General features: G+C 37.0%; 2 protein-coding genes across 7 annotated transcripts; one reads left to right on the plus strand and one right to left on the minus strand.

Annotated features, from left to right (window-relative positions):
- The first annotated feature begins 856 nt into the window (after positions 1 to 856).
- LOC129416057 (serine protease HTRA2, mitochondrial) lies at positions 857 to 4,916 on the plus strand. Its single transcript, XM_055170287.2, has 8 exons — positions 857 to 1,477; positions 1,628 to 1,832; positions 1,945 to 2,139; positions 2,299 to 2,331; positions 2,766 to 2,874; positions 2,947 to 3,016; positions 4,027 to 4,122; positions 4,250 to 4,916. The coding sequence occupies exons 1-8, from the start codon at positions 1,047 to 1,049 to the stop codon at positions 4,413 to 4,415; spliced, it is 1,305 nt and encodes a 434-aa protein (XP_055026262.1). The 5' UTR covers positions 857 to 1,046; the 3' UTR covers positions 4,416 to 4,916.
- A 999-nt stretch (positions 4,917 to 5,915) lies between these two features.
- loxl3b (lysyl oxidase-like 3b) lies at positions 5,916 to 24,689 on the minus strand. Of its 6 annotated transcripts, none has more exons than XM_055170506.2 (17): positions 24,320 to 24,688; positions 22,337 to 22,668; positions 22,005 to 22,168; positions 21,230 to 21,447; positions 19,448 to 19,504; positions 18,398 to 18,475; positions 17,974 to 18,178; positions 17,022 to 17,202; positions 15,375 to 15,529; positions 14,473 to 14,643; positions 13,901 to 14,056; positions 11,523 to 11,682; positions 9,128 to 9,371; positions 8,905 to 9,020; positions 7,000 to 7,136; positions 6,780 to 6,891; positions 5,916 to 6,659 (listed from the first exon to the last, which is right to left on the minus strand). In XM_055170506.2, the coding sequence occupies exons 2-17, from the start codon at positions 22,662 to 22,664 to the stop codon at positions 6,586 to 6,588; spliced, it is 2,556 nt and encodes an 851-aa protein (XP_055026481.1). In that variant the 5' UTR covers positions 22,665 to 22,668; positions 24,320 to 24,688; the 3' UTR covers positions 5,916 to 6,585. The 6 variants fall into 6 exon arrangements, with proteins under 6 accessions (XP_055026481.1, XP_055026477.1, XP_055026478.1 ...); XM_055170502.2 differs by lacking the exon at positions 13,901 to 14,056 and adding an exon at positions 23,220 to 23,338 and having other exon boundaries at positions 24,320 to 24,684; XM_055170503.2 differs by lacking the exon at positions 14,473 to 14,643 and having other exon boundaries at positions 24,320 to 24,689.
- Between the last annotated feature and the right edge of the window lie 153 nt (positions 24,690 to 24,842).

Raw genomic sequence — 24,842 nt, forward strand, 5'->3', positions numbered from 1 at the left:
GAGAACTCATTGGCTTGATTGTATCGCTCCTATAATTTCTTTTCGAGTATTGGTCAGTTTACATGTCAGTCAATTCTACTAGCCTCGAAATTTTACTAGCCTTGATCTTGTGAGTAATGACGACCGGTGGGCTGTGCAGACTCAGAGACATTTGGCAGGGGCTAAAATATAGAGGAGATATATGGAACGAGGCTTTAAGTAGGGCAAAACATATATTTTTTTGGTTATTTTTTAAATAATTGTATTCTAATCCTGTTCTAGCGATATCACGTTCTCAACATGGTTATCGCGAGATCTCCTGGAACAAACAGTCCATAGATATGTACATAAACAGTCAAGCAGAGATTGTAGATGATAACTAGCCAATGTGGATTTAAACTAAACTATCAGCAAATGTCGTAAGTAATGTGATGACGGGGTGGCTGGGTATAAAAAATAAATAGTAACATCTGACCAAAAAGACTTGAGTATGGGCAATGATAAAACAAATGTAAAATAGATTTTTCTTAAAAAAAAAAAAAACTAATTAAAAAATTCCTCAAGAAGTGTAAATTGCAAGGATATCTGTGAACAATTTTGAACTGGAGTTCCTTAATTTTGTTTTTATAACAAGCTTGTTAGAAAAAGTTTATACTTTTTTATTCAAAGTTAGTATAATAGACACTCCATTTAGATTGCGCTTCTAATAAAGAAATTATTGCATTTTTTAATATAAAATATAAACACTATTGATTGCAAGTGTAGTAATATAATTATTTAAAACACCATAACTTACATGTGCTTTCAGCAATGTTTTAAAAAAAACATGAGCCATATGCTGCTTATCGGACATGTCCAATCATGCGCAGATGTGTTGGCATAGCGTCACTTCCGGGACAGTCATCGGCATATGACATTAAAGAGTTTCAACCACACATCCATGCATGAAGATTTTATTCTCTCTCAGTAGGTTTTATTTATTCAACGATATTGTTTTAGACACCGTGATGTGAAAGTACTTCTTTGTCCACTACTTGTGTTTTTTACTATAGATCTGATGCAACAACATGGCAACATCACATGTGAATCGCTGTCTTATAAAGACAATGACAAGATGTCTTCAAAACATCAGCCGGCAACAGCATTTTATAAATGTAAGATGTTTAGGACACTTAACTAAATCGTCATCGGACAAACACGAAGAAGGAGCTGATAAAAGTCGGAGGGCTTCAGAAGACAGCGGGCGATTTACAGCAGTCGCTGCTGTTGGACTTGGACTCGGTGGGGCAGCAGCTGTGTACGCGTTACGAGATGAGGATAATAAAGATGCACTTCAGAGGACAGTGACTGTCAGACAGTTACTAATAGACAGCCTGTTACCTACTGTCCAGTGTGCCTCTCCTTTTAAACCCGACAGCCCACGCTACAAATTCAATTTCATCGCAGATGTAGTGGAGAAAGCAACTCCTGCTGTAGTGTACATTGAGATTGTGGGAAGGTGAGTCTGTCACTCGAGGAACAAATATAAACAAATATAAATGAATGTGTGGATTTGTTTGTGTAAAAATGTATTTTTTGTAAAGCTGCCGCAATGAAAAATTGTGCTGGATTAAGTAAAATTTAATACTTTTATACTGTTTCCTATCAGACACCCTTTCTCCGGCCGTGAGGTGCCCATCTCAAATGGTTCCGGCTTCATCGTAAACAGTGATGGCCTTATAGTGACCAATGCCCATGTGGTTGCCAACAAGCGTGGTGTCCGTGTAAAACTGACTAATGGGGAGACTTACAATGCCATAGTCCAGGATGTAGACCAGGCTGCAGACATTGCAACTATAAAAATCAATGCTAAGGTACCAGAGACGCTTTTGCACTCACAGAACTCTTATAATAGGACATATGTTATTATTTTTTCACACATCCCCTTTTTCTCATTTAATCTTTATTCTGTCTTCCATCTCGTAGCATCCCCTACCAACATTGCAACTTGCCCAGTCGTCTGATGTACGACAGGGTGAGTTTGTGGTTGCCATGGGAAGCCCATTTTCTCTTAAAAACACTATCACTTCTGGTATAGTCAGCTCCGCACAGAGAGGCAGTAAAGAGCTGGGCCTGTCCAACCATAATATGGAGTACATCCAGACTGATGCTACCATAGATGTAAGGACACAGACAACTACACAACATTGTACTTTTGAAGTAGTAGTGTATGCGAACACCATATTAATGCTTTAAGAATTACAGTACCTGTTTGTTACATTTTTCCCAAAATTAAGCAGTGGAGTTATTGCGTTAACTCGTGGTACTTTCTTTTTACAGTTTGGAAATTCAGGAGGTCCCCTTATTAACCTGGTGAGTGACATGAAACAATACACTACCTGAACGTATTACACTCTTAAAAATAAAGGTGCTTAAAAGGTTCTTCACAGCGGTGGCATAGAAGAACCATTTTTGGTTCAACAAAAACATTTATTTAAATGGTCTTGAAAGAACCATTTCATGTTCTGGTGCTTAAAGAACCATTTAGACAGTAAAGGTTCCTCTACGGCATTACAAACCACCTTTATTTTTAAGAGTGTATCTGCGCTTTTCGGTTATTGGATTAAGAGAATTTTATAGAGTTTTAGTTTTATGAAATCCCATAACAAATTTCATGCAATGTTACTAAGATTGATTAGATAGTACAATACAAAAGTGTGATTAAACATCTAATGTCCATAAGAACAGAGCTGTTAGCCTGATGCACTTTGTGATATATAACTGATTTTACCTTTTATAATCTTTAGGATGGTGAGGTCATCGGCATTAATACCATGAAGGTGACTGCTGGGATTTCCTTTGCTATTCCCTCAGATAGAGTTCGCCTCTTCCTTAATCGTGCTGCAGATAAACCGAGTAAGAATAACTTCACCAGCGTTTTATCACTTGCTTGAATGACTGCCACTGATGGGAATTTGTCTCTCTTAGAATCCTGGTTTGGTGACTCGGGATCAAAACGGCGCTACATTGGAGTGATGATGCTGACCCTCACCCCCAGGTAACTTTTATTGAATACTGTTTATAAAAGACACACTTGATCATGGGGTTATTCAAAGGGACATTCTACTGTTTTGAAAATAGGCTAATTTTCCAGCTCCTCAAGAGTTAAATATTAGAGTTTGCCGTTTTGGAATCTATTCAGCCTATCTCCGGGTCTGGCGGTACCACTTTTAGCATAGCTTAGCATAATTCATTGAATCTGATTAGACCATTAGCATCGCGGTCAAAAATAGTTCCCAGTTATTTAAAGTAACTAAGGGGACTATTTTTGTGCGCTGCGTAATATCATTGCGCCTGCGGCACCCATGTTACGGCAGCAAAGTCTTTGATTATTACACCAGAATGAGAGTATAGTTCCTAGCCATATCGGCCTGGAAAATCGCAACTTTTTAATTTTCTAAGTACACGATCTAACTATAGAAAAGTTTTAAAAAGGAACTTTCAATAACTGGGGACTATTTTTGAGCAATGGTCTAATCAGATTCAATGGATTATGCTAAGCTATGTTAAAAGTGCTAGCGCCAGACCCGGAGATCAGCTGAATGGATTACAAAGTGGTAAAACTCAAATGTTTAACTCTAGGGGAGCTGAAAAATAAGCCTATTTTCAAAAAAAGTGGAGTGTCCCTTTAATTTGCACATGCTGTCTGCCTTGTTTTAGCACCCAGTTCAATAGAAATAATTTAAACTAGGTTTGTTTTGCAAACACCCAAAAGTTGGTGCTGAATGTTATTTCCATCTTATTTTAATTTCACTGCGTCTCCCTTTGAAGTCATATAAATTGCTGGAGCCTATTCTAGCTATTTTGGGCCATGTTGAATGTTATTTGCATGGTGTAATTTTCTTCATTACCATCTTACACATTACCACTATTTACAGAAGCATACTTTTACTCACAGAATTCCCCCTCAGTGTGTATGCTAGCTGTTAACTGATGCAAGTGATAGGAGATTGATTTGTTTACAGTGTACTATGAACTTGTCTAAGTGGTTTATCTTTACCCCTTCAGTATAATCGAAGAGTTGAAAGTGCGTGACCATAACTTTCCAGATGTAACACATGGAGTTCTTATCCACCGTGTGATTATTGGGTCTCCAGCCAATAGGTAAGCAGTGCTAATCTGACTCCAATGAACCTGGCTGTGTTTTGTTGTGGACTGGTTTCTGAAAAATGGATAAAAGAGGCTCCTACTATTGTTGATGTCATTTCCTGTTTTTGTTTCTGCTTCACAGAGCTGGAATGAAACCAGGGGATGTTATTGTTGAGATAAATGGGTCAAAGGTGAACACCTCAGAGGACATCTATAATGCCGTGAGGACGAGTGACAGCTTAAATGTGGTGGTCTGCAGGTCTAATGACCTTCTAATGCTGCACATGACCCCCGAACACACAGAGTGACATCGGCATAAAGATGCTTTAAGTGTTAGATAAAAGATGAGTCACAGAAATTGAGTGAATTAAAGACAGATGAAATACATGGTTTTACGAGAAATTACAGTTAGAGATGTTTTAAGACGTAATGAAGTGGGCCTGGATCTTATGTAAGCCTTACTTCCGCATAGTGTGGTGGTAACGTAACGTTGTGCAAGTTTTGTACATGTTCTCAGAAGTGCACGTATGTGTGTGGCTATTTCTGAGCCTGTCAGCTTTCTGCATTTCACTGGATAACTATCACTGGACCCTCTCACTGAATCAGTATTGTTTTCAAGGAAACTTGAAGTAATACCAATAAACATCAAAGCCTGTATTCGGGACACAGTTTAGCACCAGTGAGCGTTAATCACTATAAATTAAAAGGGTGCACTTATTGCTACATTTTTGTATTGAATCTTTGTTATAATGTTATGAAGGTTGTATTTTATTACATTTCACAATAAAATACTAAAATGTCAAAGTAAATAGCACATTTTCATTCTGTGATGTACAGAGATTTTAAAGTATAATTTTTAATAACTACGAAATAGGATTACTTTATTGTAAATGTATTACATTTTTTGCTAAATGGTATTATGTAGACGTATAATGTATAGGCAGTATCACACTGAAGGGACTTGTTTCATGATAACAACGTCTTTCTGTACATTATCCTGCTTATAACATGGCTCATAAGTAAGGTAGGGTACATTACATATTGATTTTAAACATTTTATCAGCTTATTTTTAACAAAAGCAGACCTTCCTCAAGAAAACCCGTTTATTTTGGGTTCAAGATAAGACGAGATGCTATTTGGTTTAATCATTTGTAAATATAATATCGTATAAATTTATTTTATTAACATATATTTAATATGTGTGTAATTAAGCCTGTAAAAATTATTTGTAACATCCATGATTAATAGTTTTGTGGATTGTTATCTGGGAATAACAAACCTGCAAATGTCGCGACTGGCCAATCAAAATCAAGCATTCCAACGAGCTGTGTATTAAGTTTTGTTAACATGTTCCTGTTGATGTGCATTATGTTTTGTTAACAATTTTGTGTTTGCTTATCCACATCTTCTATCTTAATAGGTGACATGTACTAGTGATAGACCGATATATCGGTTTGCCGATTTTTTTTATAGACAGTAAATGGAAGCCGCAAGCGATTGCAGGTCATGCGACTAAAAACAACCAACCTTTCCATGACAACATTGAAAGTTCGGCCTAACAGCTGATCATAGCTGGACAAAGCAGGTTTTTATTTCTCATTTCTATATATATTTGTAGTAGTAAAGTGCTAGAAATCAATATCCTTTGCCGATAGTTCCTCGTCATTGTGGGGAGTGCAGTTCATGGTTCCATAACACCCTCCCCTGTTTTTCCCTAACATGTACCCCTACATACATGTACTGTATGTTTATTTTTTAGCACAAATATTTTATTTTGTATATGACTCATGAAACTTGAAACACAGTATTTGTATTACAACTTTAAATAATACTTTATTCCATCTCTAAAAAAAGTGTGACATGAATGTTAGTTATACTGTAGTACGAACACATGAAGCATAATCGATTCGGTTAAAAACACAGCGTGTGACAGTCACTGAAGCATCGACAAGTTACACATGAAAAATTAAGACTTGCGTTTTAAAGGTAACAAGATCCTATGTTGCGTCTGAGCTTTAAAGCATAACACTGTACATTCACAACCTGAAACAGCATTTAAACGTGAATGATCATCTGGGGTACAAAACATTCAAGTATTTTTAACTCACAGAGACAACATCTCATTGGCTGTGTGATGCACCAACAAGGTTTGTTTGAAACCTTAGAAAATAAGCACCTGAATGTTCTGTAAACAAATACAGCAGGCTGGACCACTGCACAGCCTATGGGAAATGTTCATTTGGCATCTGATCTTCAAATGGTTACAGCCATACTCAGCTTATCAGACTAACCCGAAAAAAAATACACCAGTTCATGACTGCATCAAGAATTATTCATGTTAATACTTCTGTTCCTCATGTAAAAACATTGGATATTTCAGGTTTTGGGGGTTCCGTAGTGTAAATAGGAAACTAGTTTCAGGCTAGTTTAAATGAATAAATATTTGACTTCCATATTTTCTCAATATGCGAATGTAATTATGAGATCTGGTTGTTAAGCTGTCCGGGGTATTTCTCAAACTTTCTCTCAGCCTCTTCACTGAAAGCATCGCCTGTATTGAAGAAATGGAAAAACGAATCTTTCAGTATTCTGTGTAGCTTTTAAGACATGCTTGGATAAGTGTACTTCTACTATTTAACAGTATGAACACAGTATGCAATGTATGTCTCACCAATATGGCAGTTATGAACCCAGATCCTGTGGCCATCATATTTACAGTTACATTTCATGGCATTGTTTGTAAAATCACTTTCAGAAACTTCATAGTTTGGATTTATCACAACCTGGGAAATGACAAAACAAACACATTTACTGTTTTTGATATTATAGGACTTGGCTAAGGCTGTCATTTGTTATGTAAGATACTCATTTATGACTAGTGATGATCTGACCTGAAGGATATAATTTCCTGGTTTAACATCAGTAATGTCGAGCCACTGGCAGTCAATGTCATGACGATACAAATCCCAGCATCCCACCGTGATGCCTTGCTCACCAAAGTTAGCACACGCATATCTTTTAGAAACACCTATTTAAAAAAGATCAGAGACAGATTACTCACAAAAACACAACTTAAAGGAAAACACCACCGTTTTTCAATATTTTAGTATGTTCTTACCTCAACTTAGATGAATTATTTCATACCTATCTTTTTTCATTGCGTGCACTTTTAATCTTTGTACAGCGCTTCTTGAATGTGTTAGCATTTAGCCTAGCCCCATTTATTCCTATGGCTCCAAACAAAAGGTTTATTTTGTGCCACCATACTTATTCGTGTAACTACTCATGTAACAGTCTTTAAATAGGGAAAAACATGGAAGTGTTTGGTGGCTTCTAAATTCATCCCTGTTTGGATCCTAAGGAACGAATGGAGCTAGGCTAAATGCCAACACATTCACGAGGCGCTGTACAAAGATTAAGGGCCATATTTTAACGATCTGAAACGCAAGTGCGAAGCGCAAAGTGCAAGTGACTTTGTGGGCGGATCTTGGGCGCTGTTGCTATTTTCCCGGTGGGAGAAATAACTCTTGCGCCAGGCGCAAATCAATAAGTGGTTGGTCCTAAGTAGGTTCATTATTCATAGGTGTGGTTTGGGCGTAACGTCAAATAAACCAATCAGAACGCTATCCAACATTCCCTTTAAACGCAAGGGCGCAAGTTCCATGGCGGGTTGCTATTATTATGACGGATTTACCAGGCGCACACCAGGAGCGGTTCACAGCCGAGGAGACCCACGTTCTTGTAAGAGCAGTCAAAGACAGAGAAGTTGTTTTGTATGGGGATGGGAGAAACCCGCCCAAATCAGCGTCGGTTAAACAGGCGTGAGAGAAAATAGCCACAATTGTCTCATCAGCTGGCATCCCCATCATTGCGCCAAGCGCTACAATGATATCAGGAGACGGGGGAATCCCAAGCTTGCCAGCATAAATCGGCACGCCGTGTAACGGGAGGTGGATCTGCCTCTACACATGACCTGACGCCAGCAGAGGACATCGCTGCGTCCACCCTCACCGCTGAAAGGGTTTGGGGGCTTTGAAATCGGACCCAAGATACGCAAGCAAGGTCCAACCCCAAAGTACACTTACAAATCAAGTTCATATACATTAAGGTTTGTTATGAAAACATTTTAATTATTATTTACATATAATAAACGTAATACAGCCAACTTATGAAAATATTTTAATCGTTATTTGCATGAGAATTTTTTTTACGCAGCCACACAATAAATAAAAACTATCACCACAATGCTCACCACAATGATTTCCCTTATCTCATGTGTTAATATTTTTTATTGTAACAATTTATGATTTGCAAAAATAACTGTTGCATCTGTGTAGATTAGATAAGCAAAGTGTGTGCGCGTTGTGCACATATGGTCAAGCATGCGCCCTTAAAATAGCATAATGAACAACGCGCAACGCGTCACTGACTTTAGACTAGTTGTTTTTTTTTGGTCAGTGGCGCAATTGTTTTTTGAAACTGCAAAATAGCATCAGGGATGGTTTGCGCCAGAACACGCCTCCTCTTTTGCGCTGAAGTTCATTCCCTAGTTTGCCGACGTGCATCTGTGGAGGGAAAAATCCGCTGTGCGCCGGTGCAAAATACGAATGAAACATGCATCACTGACAAAGTCAATTGCGCTGGGTGCAAGATAGGGCCCTAAAAGTGCAGGCATTGAAAAAAGATAGGTATGTATTAATTTGTCTAAGTTGAGGTAAGAAATAGTAAAATATTGAAAAACGGTGGTGTTTTCCTTTAAAACTAAAGTGTCTTTAGATCTACAATATATATTTTACCTTCTTCACAGTCTGTGTCTTCCAGGCAGAAACTGGCTTTGTGTCCTTCTGCTACCTTAGTGCCATTGGCAGACAGCAGGTCATAGTGTGTAAATACATCCATACTGTGATAGTGCCTGTGAAGACACACAGTAATATAGATAAAGACATGTGGTCACCAGGGGAAGTCCTAAAATTGTGTTTTATTACCGTAAACAAAATATATCTATTATGGTATAGTTACCCGTGGCATGCGTGCCAAACCCAAGAATGACGGCCAGCTTTGGGTCTGAAGTCAGCCCGGCCGACGTTGTGTATCTGTGAAGAGAAGCGAAGCAGGCGACGGTGACCGTAAGGCCAGTTAGCTTTAGCAGCGCTCTTGGATAGACAGTCCTCTTCTGCAGCACAATACAGCATGTGTAACGGTCTGTCCTCTATATACGCTGTCTGCTGCACTAAAGGTGCATTCAGCACTAGATCTGATGCAGCTGGGGAAATAAATTGAACATAATAACACATCACATTAGTTATGTATTAGTTATACAGTGCTGTGCAAAAGTCTTAAGCCACCATGCTACCATTAGATTTGTTGTTTTTGCAATTGTATAGTGATCATAATATAATTATTTCTCAGGTGTTTTATTAGAATACAACCAGAAATACAGGAAATGTGTATGTAGTATTAAAAACAGTATAAAAGTATAAGCTGAAGTGTCAAGTATTTAAGGTAAACTCCACATCCACTTGAGCAATAGCAGACAGCTGCAGGATCTCTTAAACCTAAATGAAATTAAATCCTAATTTCTCATTCTCATCGAATGACTTCAGGACTTCAGTCTCCTTAAAAAAGCTCAAGATGTGTTTCGTGCCAAGAGAGGTCACCCTAAATACTGACTGATGCCTGAGGAAGACATTTAATTCTGAAAATTGTTTTGTTTTAATTTTGTGTACTTATTTCCTGTATTTTCTGTTTATATCTTAATAAAAGAGTGAAAATAAATATGGATGGACACTAAAACCTTGCTCAAACAACAAAGCTGGTGGTTGTGGCCTAAGACTTTTGCACAGTACTGTATGTGACCCATATATCTGTGAAATACAGGTCTCAAACTATTTATGAGAGTAGGAGCATCAAAGTTTGATCTTTATTAAATATATCAAGGTTATATTCTTACAGAATGTTCTTTACATTAGGATGATTCGGAAATTTGATTTAAATGTTTGTTTCTGTTTTGATAAAAGCATCACATGTTGGTGACTAAATTGGATTTCTGAGGTTTATTGTCTGAACAAACAGTTTGCTCGGGGTGCAACAGTTCTGAGAAAATGATATGTTATCTCATTTGTCTACATAATCCACTGAAGTATAAATCAATTCAATCTCAGACATTGTCCAAAGTGATCTCCAGTAATTGTATGTGACTGACCACGGCTATACATCAATGGAGTGAACTTGTGTCACCCGTAAAAACAGATGATGAATAACAACAACAACAACAACAACAACAGTAAAGACAATTCCTACAAACAAATATGTGTGAAATGTCATAAGGTGAAAAATAAGCAGTTATACTTATAATTTATATTGTTATACACTTCTCATCATTTTTCTCATGAATAGTTATTGGACTAAGTTCTTATGTTGTAAAGAATCTGAAAAAAACTTTAATTGTTGCCTTTAATAGAGCTTGTATAGCCTCATCTGAGGGCAGAACAGTACAATGTGGTACTGCTTCCAGAAAGCAACGATCAATTTGTGCCAAACAGTTACATACAGTTATATAAAGTCCCACTGTGGGGAAAATCATGTTTTATTGTGTTTTATTTCAGCCACGATTTAGCTGTCTGGGACCAATTTTGAAATCCTAAAAGATTCCTGGAATCCTAAGCTAAAATCTGCTGTCTTTGATCGCTAGTTTGACATGTTCACAGACAGACGATTAATGACCGTTGCGATCAAAATTATCCTCCGACAAAATTCTGTCAGTTTCAGAAATTTTGAGACACAATCCTGCTGTGTGACATCTCCCGACGACAACTGGCAGATCAAGAACCAATAGAAGCATAGAACCTGATGACGCAATTAGTGCGACAACAACAAACCAACGCAGACAAATGTCAAAAAGAGCCAGGTCGATGATGTGGAACTCTTTAAACTCGTACAGTCTGACATTAATGGAAACTGAGATCATGTGACATGGACTTAACTACGATCTTGATCGCACAGTGTGGCAAGCAACAATCTTAAAGGACTATTTTAAATCGCACAGTGTACGCCGGGCTCAATTCGCATATTCATATCTATGGTCCGCGCTGTGTGATTAAGTAGAGGTGGAGACCAATTTGCATATTCATAGATCCGTGTATACTAAATGAGACAAAGCATGAAGAAATTACTGTGACAGGTAAAACGTTTACATACTATCGTGATGATCAAAGATGAATTTTAATTCTTGACTAAATTCTAAACAGGGAGACTTAAAAAAGCATAAATTATCACACTCAGTTTGCAGATGTAACACCGAATATGGAAATAAATGTTTACCATGACCTTGCTGTCCATGTGACAGTGCAGATATAATGGTTATTGTATGACTGATGATGATTATGTGACTGTGCATATGTGTGTTGTTACTCACTTTCTGAACAGATGACTCCTGCTGCAAACCGAGCGGCCGCTTTCTGACAGGTGACAGTTTTGTGGTGTTGGCACTGACTGAGAGACATCTCATCTCCAGTGCATTTCACTCCACTCCTGATCATCTCTGTCACATTACTGCCGTCCCAATACCACGTTTCCTTAGCAAATGTGCAAAAAAATACACAAACAAACATAGAAGTGATGAGTAGTTATACACAAGAAGAATGATGTGGTCATACATTTTTAGACTTGACCACAACAGACTGATACAAGTAAACAAAGCCATACACCATATATATATATATATATACTGTTTGAATATATAAATGTTACGGTTTTATTGTCACTTTTCACATCATAATGCCTTTAATCTGTAAAATAACAGTGGTTAATCTAATGAAAACATGCATGTCAAGATCCAATTTCACCCCAAAATCAAGACATTTTGTCATTTTGACTACTTTTAAGCTACTTTTACATTTTCAGAGTTTGCAAGTTATGATCAAATTGATTTTCATGGTGATGGAAAAACAGCTCAGACATTCTACAAAATAAAAAATGGTTTTGTGTTCAGCAAAATGAGGAATATTATACAGGAAAATGGTGAATACATAATTTTTTAATTATTTCTCATATTTTTAGTTTTTGGGTGCACTATTCCTTTAAAGGGGACATATCATGAAAATCTGACTTTTTCCATGTTTAAGTGCTATAATTGGGTCCCCAGAAAATGTGTTAAAGAACAGCTCGGTAACTTCGTTTTGGTAAACTATTCTCTGCAAGCATGTGAAAAATTGGCTCCCCTTTTGATGTCAGAAGGGGATAATACCATCCCTTACAGGGTTTCCCGCAGCACTTTGCAGTTTGGGCGGCCCGCCTAAGCTGGGAAACCTTACCACCTTAACTAAGTCAAAAAAAGTGCATCTCGGAGAATAGCATGGACGCGGGTCACAACGCAAGCGAGCACACGCACCACACGGCCGAAATGAGAAAGACGTGGTCCGGACCGTCACTGTCTGAAGGATAACTAGCCAGTTGATAAAACATCTCGGAGAATAGCGCGGACGCGCTTCACACCGCGAGCGTGCACGCGCACCACACAGCCGAAATGAGATAAAGACGTGGTCCGTCATGTCTGGAGGATAGAAAGTTGATAAAACGCGTGTCCGTGAGGACTGTAAGTGGACATATGTTTTGGGGTTATTTAAGCCTGTTATTGTATTAGTCTATAGTTCTTGCCAATTTAAAGGAAGTTAGCTGGTGATTTTGTTGTTTGAGTAACCTGCTAGCTAGGTTTCACGTGCCTGTTGATTAGATATAATTGTTGAGCGCTCGTTCTCACTTTATTTATGTAACGTTACATTATTTACATGCTATAGTAGTTGCACTCCTTTAAGATAATGTAATTAATAGTAGGAAATAATCAGTTTTTACATTTTTTGCGCTCTATCATCGATCTATCATCGTTCGCATACATTTTACAACATCTGCTTTAGTTTGTGTTTATTAACCCTTTAGTTTCACTTCATCACGCAGCTATTCCCATTAGAGGTAAAAACATTTAATTCAGTAATCATCTAGTTTGAGTTCATTTTCTGTCATAGTTTCAAAATTGTAAACATGTACGCCCCGCCCCTTTGATTGAACGCCCTCTGCCCCGCCCACTCACCCAACCCTACCACCTTAACTAACAAATTTTCCCTGCCTTAATCTACACAACCAACCACAGCAGTGCAATTTAGTGCAGATATCAGCTCATTTGCATTTAAAAGGAAACACCCAAAAATGGCACATTTTTCCTCACACCTATAAAGTGGCAATTTTAACATGCTATAATAAATTATCTACATGATATTTTGAGCTACAACTTCACATACGTACTCTGGGGACACCAAAGATTTATTTGACATCTTTGTCCCCTTTAAGCAAAACATCATTTCATACTTCACTATAAAAAAACTGCTGCCTTAAATTTTTCAATAAATTTGCTGCGCAAGTCATTTTAAGTTACTATTTTACTCTCAGAAATAAAGGTACAAAAGCTGTTACTGGGGCGGTACCCTTCCCAAAACTACTGTGTACCTGAAAGGTTTATATTAGTACCTCAAATATACATATTGGCACTTTTAAAAATAGTTCATATTGGTACCTACAGTAAATAATACATATTAGGACCTTTTAACATGGTAACATCCCAGTGTCCCATATGACTCTGACATATTTGGCCACCATTAGCTCTTCTATAGCCATTACAGTTTCCAACCTCAAACATGCTCCGTTTATGTTCCTGACACTCATCTACGTGAACCAGCATATTCCTGAACACTTTCCTAGTGTAAGAATACATATATATGTGTGTTCATGATGTGTACTCACTGTAATAGCATGCATGCTGAAACCCAGCCCTAGCTGCCTGCATGCCACCATGGCTTCTTTGGTGGTCCATCCCTCACTGCATATACTGCCCCAACGTTGCCCCACCCGCACCTCCACTCGCCCTTCATACTGCGAACGGCCACCTGACAGACGCACCTGAAAACACAACCTACGCCACGTCAAGACACACATCTCGCCCCCTTGACCAGTATTTCTCTCCTGCCCTTCGCTGCTTACCCACATACAGACAGGCTTCCCTACTGAAAAGACCAGTTTAGAATAGCATGAATGACTATGCTGGTTTATGCTGGTTTGAGCCAAGTCGACAAGTATGCTAGCTTACTAGCATCCAAACCACGACATACGCTGGTGACTGATTTTTTCAGCAGGGTTGTTTTCTACATGCACTGACTCTGTGTCATGTGATGTTCTGTGTGTTTTCAAAGCTGAGACTTTGAATATGTATGTGGGAGAGTGTAAGCCAGCACCATCAATTGGTTTTGATGGTAGCGGATCGATCGAGGACATTGTTAGCATGCAAGTGTGTGCTGCCGTTACTGTTAGCATCCTACTTGTAGGCCATGGTTGGCGTACCCGAGGCCCAGCTGTCTGCACACAACCATGGCCTCCTTAGTGCCCCAGCCTTCTCCACAGATCAGGCCCCAGCGCAGCGTCCCGTTAGTCTGAGTTTGTAACACCTCCACCCGGCCCTCGTAGCGGGTTCGCCCCCCTAAGATGCGCACCTGAGCAGGGCACAACCAGGGAGGAGAAGTAAGGGCCAGTTTAACTTCAAACCACACGGGAGACTGGGGCTAGTTGTCACGTTTGGACTTCAGTGTTTTTAAGGGTATTAATTTACAGTATATGATGTATAGGGTATATATATATATATATATATATGATGTAAAGCTACAGAAAAACTGCAGAAAATTGGATATACTGTATACTGTGCAGTGGATGTTTTCACATTATATGGTGTAGGTTGTCACAATGGGAACCTGATAGCCCACTATATGGCATTTTGTAGCAAATAAGCAGGATAAGAAGAAATATCTAACTAATGTTTTGGAAACAGAAATTGCATAGTCACTCAGGTGACAACTAGCCCCAGTCTTCCCTACATAGAGATAAAGTGCATGATAAGAGTATGTAACAATGTTATAAGACAATGTTATACGTGTTGTGTGATCTATCATCATAGATTACAACCGCTGAATTGTTTCTGCCATTGTCTTTTAGTACAATGTTAACATTCTGAGTCATTCATTTTGATATTTAAAATGAATATTGAGCACAATAGACTTTCATTTGATTCTTGTATTCAGAAGCAATAGATACAAGGAAATGTATAGAGTTTTGAAAGCACAGGAGGAGAGAGACTGGCATTGCATTGTATAAACATACTTTAGTCTAACAAATAAACAACCAAAAGAGAGAATTGAAGAGAGTATTTGTTTGTGTGGGTTGCTCTGACCGTTTTCTCATAGCCCATATATGGGACATTACAGCGGACCGCTGCATCCTCAGTGTGTTTGCAGTCCTCAGCAGTGATGTTTTTATAGCGGCAGTTCCACAAAGAGCGCTCATTCCCGGTGCACTGGACCTCATTCATATGGATGGGCCCCAAACCTAACAAAAACATAGAAACATAGACACATCAGCAGGAAAACATGTGAAACATACTGACAGCTGCCCGCAAAAACATCTGAACATATAATAGTGTCTTACTATACATGCAGATTAAATTCTACTTAATTCCCCCCCAAAAATATTTTTTTGTGATGACAACCCGCAAACCCCATATGGCATTTTTTTTAAGTTTTTAAATATATGCTAAATTTATTTTGTGAAAAGTTAAGCTTAAGTAAACATATATTTTTGAATTTAAAAATATTTTTCGTTTTAACCTTCATAATATTAACATATATTTCAAAATATATTTTAGTAAATATTCTTTTGTTCTTTGTATATTTTAAAATATATTTAAAATTATATTTGAAAATATATATTTTTTGCCGAACGGGGCTGTACATTGCTACATATACTCATCATACAAATGCGTTAAAACAATGAGTTGAAACTATAGTGAAATTTGAGCACAGACTTTATGTTTGCTTGACAAAGTCTGGACTAAAAGGTTTTAAAAATTGATTTAGATTTGTTAAAGGTGGTGTGTTTAAATTTTAGCAACAAATATGTCGTCATTTGAGACAATGTAGGAACGAAACGCTTTGTAGAGCTGCTTGTCCGTTTAGGGCTACTGTAAAAACTTTCATGTATGGGGACCCGCGTTGTATGGAGATAACGGTTTCATTATGTAAGGTCTTTATACACCACTAATAAGATTTTTATTAGAGCTGGCCAAAGATTAATCTAGATTAATCGCATACAAAATAAAAGTAATTTTTTTGTGTGATAAATGTGTGTTGTGTGTAGTTATTATGTATATTTTAAAACACACACATAAATATAAAAATGATTTTTTAAATATATTTTTTACTAGTTTATATATAATATATAAAAATATAAATAAATATATATTATATAAAAATATAAATAAATATATATACAAATGTAAATGGTTCTTAAATAAATACATGAATGTGTGTGTATTTATATATACATAATAATTACACACAACACACACTTTTATTTTGTATGCGATTCATCTAGATTAATCCTTGCCCAGCACTAATTTTTATGTATATAATATTGCATTTCTGTCAAGAGATCCTTCAAAAAGTTACACAACACACTTTTAATGTGGATAACATGTTTTAGTACGATGCTAGCATGTTTTAGCTTGTTGCTAACATAGTCTGACCAAAATAATAATGTAAGATAAAAAAAGATCACAGAGCGATATACATGTGATGTATGAGAGAAAAAACACAGCTTGAAAGTTGCTTGTCTCAGTGGTTCATAATATTTAACCACATAATGTCGTGATCAACCAATCAGAATCAAGATATTCAGAGAGTCATGTAATAAATAAGAGGAGTGATTAAAAGATGAGAGTTCAGATCACTGGTCTGATATCAAAGGCATTCCTTGCATTCCATCACTGCAGGCATAACTTAATCACATTCACAAGCTTTTTATATCTCCATCTCTTCCTCACCTTGTCCCATGCGGGCACCTGTCATTGCTTCTTTGGCAGAGCCGAAGCCCAGCTCTCTGCACACCACACTAGCAGACAGCAGGTTCCAGCGATCATCACAAACCGTCCCCCATTCACTGCCCTTCAACACCTCAACACGGCCCTCATTCTGCTTTACTCCACCCTTCAGACGTACAGTAGACTGTTCAGACAGAAAGAGATGAAATTAAATAAAAGTCATGAAATTGGCAAGAATTGTGAATCTTTATTTATCAAAAAGGTTTTATCCAAAGCAAGCTTTTATCCAAAAATGTGTACATGCGCTGCTAATGCAATGCAATGCTCTACCACTGAGATACAGAAGCACTAACAGCAAGGAATACATTATGTCAGTGTTGGAGTGTCTTGAGAAGTGGGTATACTCTTAATTTGTGCCGCCATTTTTTGTTTGAACAGTGACATGTAAGACTAGTCTTACATATTTAGTTTAGTTTAGTTTAGTTGTTAAACAGTGACAATGCACAATAAGGAACAAATTGTGCCAGAATTAGCCCAAAGGGCTATTTTTCATTTGTAGCCCCCTGACAGAATATTCATAAGTCACCCTAAAACGAAAAACATAGCATAATTACGCATATACACATAAGATTATAAAAAAGAAAATAATAATATTAACAATAATAAGAGAGAAAAAGAGAGAGGGGAAAAATTAAATGTAATTACATTTAATTAATAATAAATGAATAATTAAATTTAATAAATTAAATTTAATTAAATACATTTAAATTTAAAGTTCACTCCAAAACGGGCCAGTTTTGTCACTTGCTGTGAACAATTGAATTAAGCATAAGGAGGATCATTATGAAATTAATATTATTCATATTTAGAATTTAGGAGGGGGTATACCACATGAAATCTAATAAAAAGTGGGTATACCTGCATATACCCTACACTACACCACTGATAAACTTACCAAATTTTTGAGTTTCTTCCTCATGCCGTTCTGTGCAAAAAGTGGTCCAGGTATACAGCTGACCACAGCCGGCATACCTCCAGGGCATGACTCTGTGGCATTGCCTTTGTTAAACTCCAGAGGACAAGCAGCTAAATGAACCTCTGTACCCAAACATGCCACTGAATGAACCAGGAAACTATTCTTCTGCCGCTCAGCGTACAACCTGAGAAAAAAAAACGAAAGAGACATTGAATGTGGGAACATTCACACATTTCACTTTTTTAGGTTCTAGAACTACCAGTAATGCTGCTTTTCTCTTTAACAACAACCGCAAGGCAGATCTATGCATGATAGACTATTCAAAACAATGCAAATGATTACCTTTACAGTACAAAAACAAAGAAAGAAAACATAATTTTTCTTCTCCTTTTACCAAGGTTACCTTTCAGTTGCAGCTGATTTGCCTGGTTTAGGCTTAGAGCTAGTTTTAGTGATAGTCTTAGATTTGGGGGATTCCGGCCTGTAATGCAAACACTCATTATGTCGTGTAAAATGTCTTGCAACATTCAACATGCAGGTGCATAAATATACATCTGCATGGGAAAGAGGGAAATATAAGTATTTATTGTTAAGTTAAAAAGTTATGTTATGAGGAACAAACTAAGTAAAATAAAAATATTCTGTAGATTTCAGTAATTTTGTCAATATCGTAGGAGAGAAACTACACTGTAAAAAGTGAATAGTTGAAAGTTCAACTTTAAAAAATACTCCAACTGGTAACACCCAAACAACTCAAAATTTTCACCTAAACATTTAAGTGGAAACAACTTAATTTGTGTAGGTGTTACCAACCAAAGTACCCTTTCAGTTGATCAAACTTTTACTTTTTACAGTGTACAGTGAAAAAGTATTTTTCTGTGGTGATTTGTCTTTCCCATGCATGTTTTAGATACATTGAAACAAGTACACATTATGTTAAGTGATGGCAAAAGGTCAACAAGCAGTGTATAATAGTTAGCAGAAGGATAAATTAGTGTTAGTTAGCATAAGCATGTTGTTTTTGTCCCGTTGAGAATGTTCACAAGCACAGCCTCATCACAAAACTATGTGAGAAAAACAGATGGCAATAAGTTCTTCAGTGGGAAATGTTTTGTCCGCGTCATTTCCACCATTCTCTCTGAACCTCCATCTCAGATACAAACATGCCTTTTCAACTTTAAAAGGACTTGCAGGGAATTCACTAATGTAGTGTCTGTACTGTACCACAGTTTAAATGTGATAATTCTGCTGTGCAAAAGCAACACCTGACCAAAATTGGATAGACTACGATCTGTCTTGTTGTGACAGAGGCGTTTGGTTCAGACTGTGTAAAATGCATTTTGCCTTTGTAGTGCAGAATTGAGTACTTAAAGAGTTAGTTGGAGAAAGACTAACTATGTCCTTTAGGCCTCTAGGGAAAGAACACTACTGGTTTCTTTCCCTCAGATGGTACCTGGTTCCTGCTACTTTTACTTTAGCTTTTGGATCAGCAGATCTCTTTCTTAGATGCCTGTGGAAAGCAGGGAAATATAAGGGTCAAGCCCACACACGCAACACACTCTCTCTTTCTCGCTGTCCAGTTCTGGGCGGTTTAGACGTGACTCAATAGCCATCTTATATTAACTTCACTTATCTAACCTAAAAAGAAACCATTGTATATACATACAAGCAAAGGCTAAAAAAGAAATTATTAAAGTTAAACAGTTATTTATCACCCTTAGTCCCTATACCACAACCCCAACACAAGATATGATGACTTTACCAACAGTAATAAATAAAAAGAGACCATAACAAACCATAAATCAATCTGTGCTTTTACTATTCTGGAATAATAAAATGTAAAAATGTCCTAATAAACTGATGTGGGGTTATGGAAACATCATCAGTCACAGTGTGATATTGATTTAGGAATGTGGGGTTGGTAATGTCATATATACTTCAAGTACTCAATAAAACAACACATGGAAAATACATGAATACAGACGTACTGCAAAAAATGATTTTCTTACTTCACTTGATTTCAGTATAGAAATATCCAAAAATTTTTTAAATCAAGATGTATTTTCTTATTGAGCAAAATGACTTTAAAAAACATAAAATGTAAGTGAATTTGTGCTAAAACAAGCAAAATATCTGCCAATGGGGCACTATAAGTACACTGAAAAAATGATTCATTCAATTTACTAAATTTTTAAGGTAAGTGGTTGCAATCAATTTATCTATATTTAAACAAAAGTTTTTTGTTTTGTTTTGCCTTTCCATTTATTTATTTTTTTGGTTTAAAAAATTTAGTAAATTGAATGAATCATTTTTTTCAGTGTATTTAAGAAAAAGTAACCTTATTTCAAAAAAAATTCTCACCCCATTGGCAAACACCCTTGCCTATTTTAAGCACAAATTCACTTAAACTGTATATTGGTTGTCTAAAAACTAGACTTATTTTGCTCATCAAGAAAATACATCTCGATTCAAGAACCCCTAGACATTTCTACTGATAACAAAAAAATACTAAGTAAGAAAGTCATTTTTTGCAGTGCGTCTAGTAAAGGCACACATAAAATCTAATCTTCCCTGAAAATCTCCAAAAATAATGAAAAATGCTCTAAATATAAAAACCACATATGAATAATAAAGTTTGTGTAAGAGTTTGGTTTATCCTTATCTTGAAAACCACTCCATCTGTGAAAGCTTCTCAATGAATGATCTGTAAGTGTGTGTTTGTAAAGGCAGTGAGTATTTACATAAGGCTTATTCCTGTAAGTAAAACATTATTGTAATTTCCACTGGATTTAAAGCATGAGACCCTGATACTGCGCTTAATCTACCCATTGGTATGCATACTGTAAGTGTCCTTGCATGTGTTTGTTTGTGTTTTAAATTGTGTATATGTCGCAAAGCTAAACCACATTTCACAGATGGCTGGGAAAGTATACAAAATTTCCTCTAGATAAACTGACACAGCACAGCAAAAGTTTACACATTGGGAAACACACACAAACACAAACTCTGAAATCAGAGCAGTATGTCAATATGTAGATTAGGTAAGTAAGATAAGTAAAGACAATTCATGCACCCTATGTACTTCCTCATTAACTATTCTGTTTCACTGTATTTTGTCACACTACTAAAATGAAATGGAGTGCTGCCACCATTATATGTTGACTTTTCTTCAATATAGCACCCTGTGAATTTTGTCTCTGCCTTGGTTTTGTAGTCTCATGTGATGGGCACTCACTTGTAGAAGTTTTTGTTGACTTTCCTCTCATGGGGGAATCCCATCATGCCACAAACCACACGTGAATTTTTTGGGGTCCAGCCATTATCGCAGATCTGAGACCAGCCGTCCTTATACTTGACCTCTACTACTCCCTCTGTGATGGGCATTCGCTTAGCTGCCCCGGTGACCACAGGACGCAAGCGAACCTCCTCCACTTTATTCTCATCCACTTGCACCTGAGAGAAATATAATAAACTGAAACCATATGGACAGACAAACAAGAACATGTGCTAAAATCTTGTGAGATGGGGGTTGTAGTCAATTCCTTCAGACAGTTAAGCATGACTATATAATCGAAACAATATGTAACACGTGCATAGCTCATGTCTGAATATATTCGTTCGATATACAACCCTAAAAGGAACTTTTAAAATTGGTAAATGTAAGCTTGGAAAAATATTTCAATATTATAAAACTATGTCAAATTTTTATTTCTTAATGTTAAAAACTAAAGTGTTAAAAACTAACTATATTTAATAGAATTATCACAATTTTTCTGCAATCTTTAGAAATAAATATGTTTGCTTTTCTATTCACACATTTGACAGACACTTTTATCCAAAGCGACTATACAGAGCATTCAAGCTATACATTAATCTGTATGTGTGTTTTCTAGAATTCACAACTTTTGTGCTGCTAGTGCAATGCACTACTAACTGAGCTAAACGCTTGTTTATCCAACTACCGTGATCACATTTTTCATATCAGTCAGTGGGTGTGCCATATACTTTACCTCTATAACATTGGAGTCTTTGTATCCTGGCAGTCTCTCATCTTTACAGATCACTCCAGCATCTTCATCGTGAGTACAGTCACTGTTACCCCACCCGCGAGACTTACACACTGATATACTTCTCTCACTGCCACTGCATTGCACATTATCAAGCCAAATCTTACCTGAAACAAACACACAAACTCCTTCCTGAGCACATACAGAACTATAAGCTATTATATGGTGCATGCATGCATAATGTATAATAAAACATGTAAATAATAGTATGTTGAATGATAAAAATGTTTATATAGTGAACACAAAGTTATTCATCATTCCTGAATGCATGTTACCTGTGCCCTTGCCGTATTTGGCACTGTGTGTCCAGCCTGTGGCAGACACAAAGCCAAGCTGGCGACAGAGGACCTGGGCATTGGCTAATGAGAAGTCATCGTCACAGATGGTGCCCCATTCTCCTTTATAGAAGACTTCGATTCGACCCTCATTGTGCTTCCTGGGAAAACCAGACAGGCGAAATTTCAGAGTCTCTGGTCCCTCTTGCGTTTGTGATGTCGGTGTGGGGGTCGAGCGCACTGGAGGTGTGGTTTGGGCAAAGCATGATGGAATCCAGGAATTAAGTAAGAAGACAAGAATGTGTCTCCACCAATAAGACAGCTCCATGACTCTGTGGAGGAGAAAATGAGGAAAAATACACTCATTTGATGATTGAGAGAAGCACACTTACTATGTGAGATTTATCAACAGATAAAAGGGGTTGGGCATGTATCCTAAATTATACCTAGTAGCATGGATAAGAGCAACAATGACATTAACTGTATCTGACACACATATACCTGTTACTTTAATGAACTTATACACCATGAGCTATGGTATACAAAAACGGAAAATGATAAACAAGACCTGGCAAAAAGGATTTTATATAAAGTCACCAGTCTCTGTCTCTCTCTCTCTCCACACAGTAGTCATTCATGTATTACTTCCAGATGGTATACTGACTGACTGAAGCAATAAAAACATTGTAATGAGCCACCCACCGACTGCGAGATTGACATGATTCACTGGCTCATCTCATAGTCTTGATCATAATATATAAATGCACAGAAATAATGATATAATATATTATATAGTGAAGTCTGAACACTGTTGACCACAGGAATGTGAATCTTTAGCGCCATCTCTGCTTACTTTTGGGTGGGTACAAACAGTACCCATTACCTGTTTAAGTTACATCACAATGGACTCATACACGTGTCTTCTCTCACGCTTTAGGACAGGCCAGCATATAAAGCAATGTCAACCAGTGAACCTGGGCTCACTAAAGGGCATCAAGATGACTTAAAATTATAAAAAAAAGAAAAAACAAGCATTAAAATAAAGACTAAAAATCAAGATATGACTATTTTGTTAATTTTGTAACAAATAGGCTCTTTCTATTTATGCCAAGCTCTTTGTTGGGTAGTAATAGTGAGGGGGGTGAAACTTAATGAATTATGAGTCTGGCTTTAGCATATAAATATAAATGTGTGTAAATTCAAGTAAAAATACATTATTTTAACTAAATAAAGACGGACAATAAAGGGTAACATGTCTGAAGCTTGTGAAATGTGTGTCAACGCGTTTCAAATTGAGTAAATGAATTTTCCTACAGTGAATGAATCCAATTTCCTACTTCAGACTGGCGCGCAATTGCAAACAGACCTTCAGTGGCTGAGAGTTTAACAAAACCAGATTAAATAGATTGCATTTAACAATATCCCATAATGTTAAAAAATTCCATTTGTAAACTATATACGTCTAGCAATGAAATCATTCAATTGTACTTTTACAGTGCCAATCTGTTAAGACAACAAGCATAGACAAATCTGGATGTCGTCGCAATAGAGGTCATGGGCCGTTTTACTATTTAACATTAAGACTATTTACTTGATGTGTTATAAATGCAAACAGCTGTTCATGTATTTTCTCCATTTCAGTGACCACAAGCCCATTTCAACAAAGTTAGCCTACCAACAGATGATCCCCTTAAAGGACAGTTGACCACTGCTGTCCATTCACTGACTAAACATAAAAAAGCAACGCGCGCCAATACCATCGTAGGCCTACATGTCATTTAAACATAAAAGTGAATACATCAATCTTTACTATAAAACTGATGAAAACAATTTATGGAGAAACCACACCGTGCAAGTCAACTGCACAATACTTATTTAAACGGAGCATTATTTCGTTATTTAGCAGGATTTATAACATTTTGCAGAATAGTCTCTTTAATAATGCACTCAATAACGAATAAAAAGGTCATAATTTCTCCTTACCTTTTGTTAATTTAGTCGATTTCTGTAAACACAGTCTTGGTCCACTGTTCAAGAGAAGTCATGCAGAAAAGACGTACGGTACGTGCTGTCAGGTCAACGATGGCTATAAAGCATCAAATAAAGGCGCATAATGAGCAGCAATAACTGTAATGGCAGTTAAATCGCCAGCTGGACAGTCGAGACAGAGATGGGAAAGGCGGGACACGGGGGGAACAAGAGAGAGAAGGAGCGAGAGGTGGGGCTGACTCGTGGACGACTTCACGCGAATGAGAAGGGGCTGGATTTCTTTTTGGAAGAAACACATAGCCCTTTCACAGTTCAGGGAAAGTTTTTCCTATACTTGCTTAACGGAACGAAACGTTCAGATGCTCACGTTTTACGTTTGTAACCTTACACGCACATATTATATTCTGCACTGTAATTTACAATTTATTTAACTTTCTTGACTAGTGAGAAGTTGCTATAAATGATAAAAAAGTTAAATTAGCTTAAGTTATTTTAACTTTATTTATATAATTTATAG

This window comes from Misgurnus anguillicaudatus, chromosome 11 (assembly GCF_027580225.2).
Source record: "Misgurnus anguillicaudatus chromosome 11, ASM2758022v2, whole genome shotgun sequence".
NCBI classification, from domain to species: domain Eukaryota; kingdom Metazoa; phylum Chordata; class Actinopteri; order Cypriniformes; family Cobitidae; genus Misgurnus; species Misgurnus anguillicaudatus.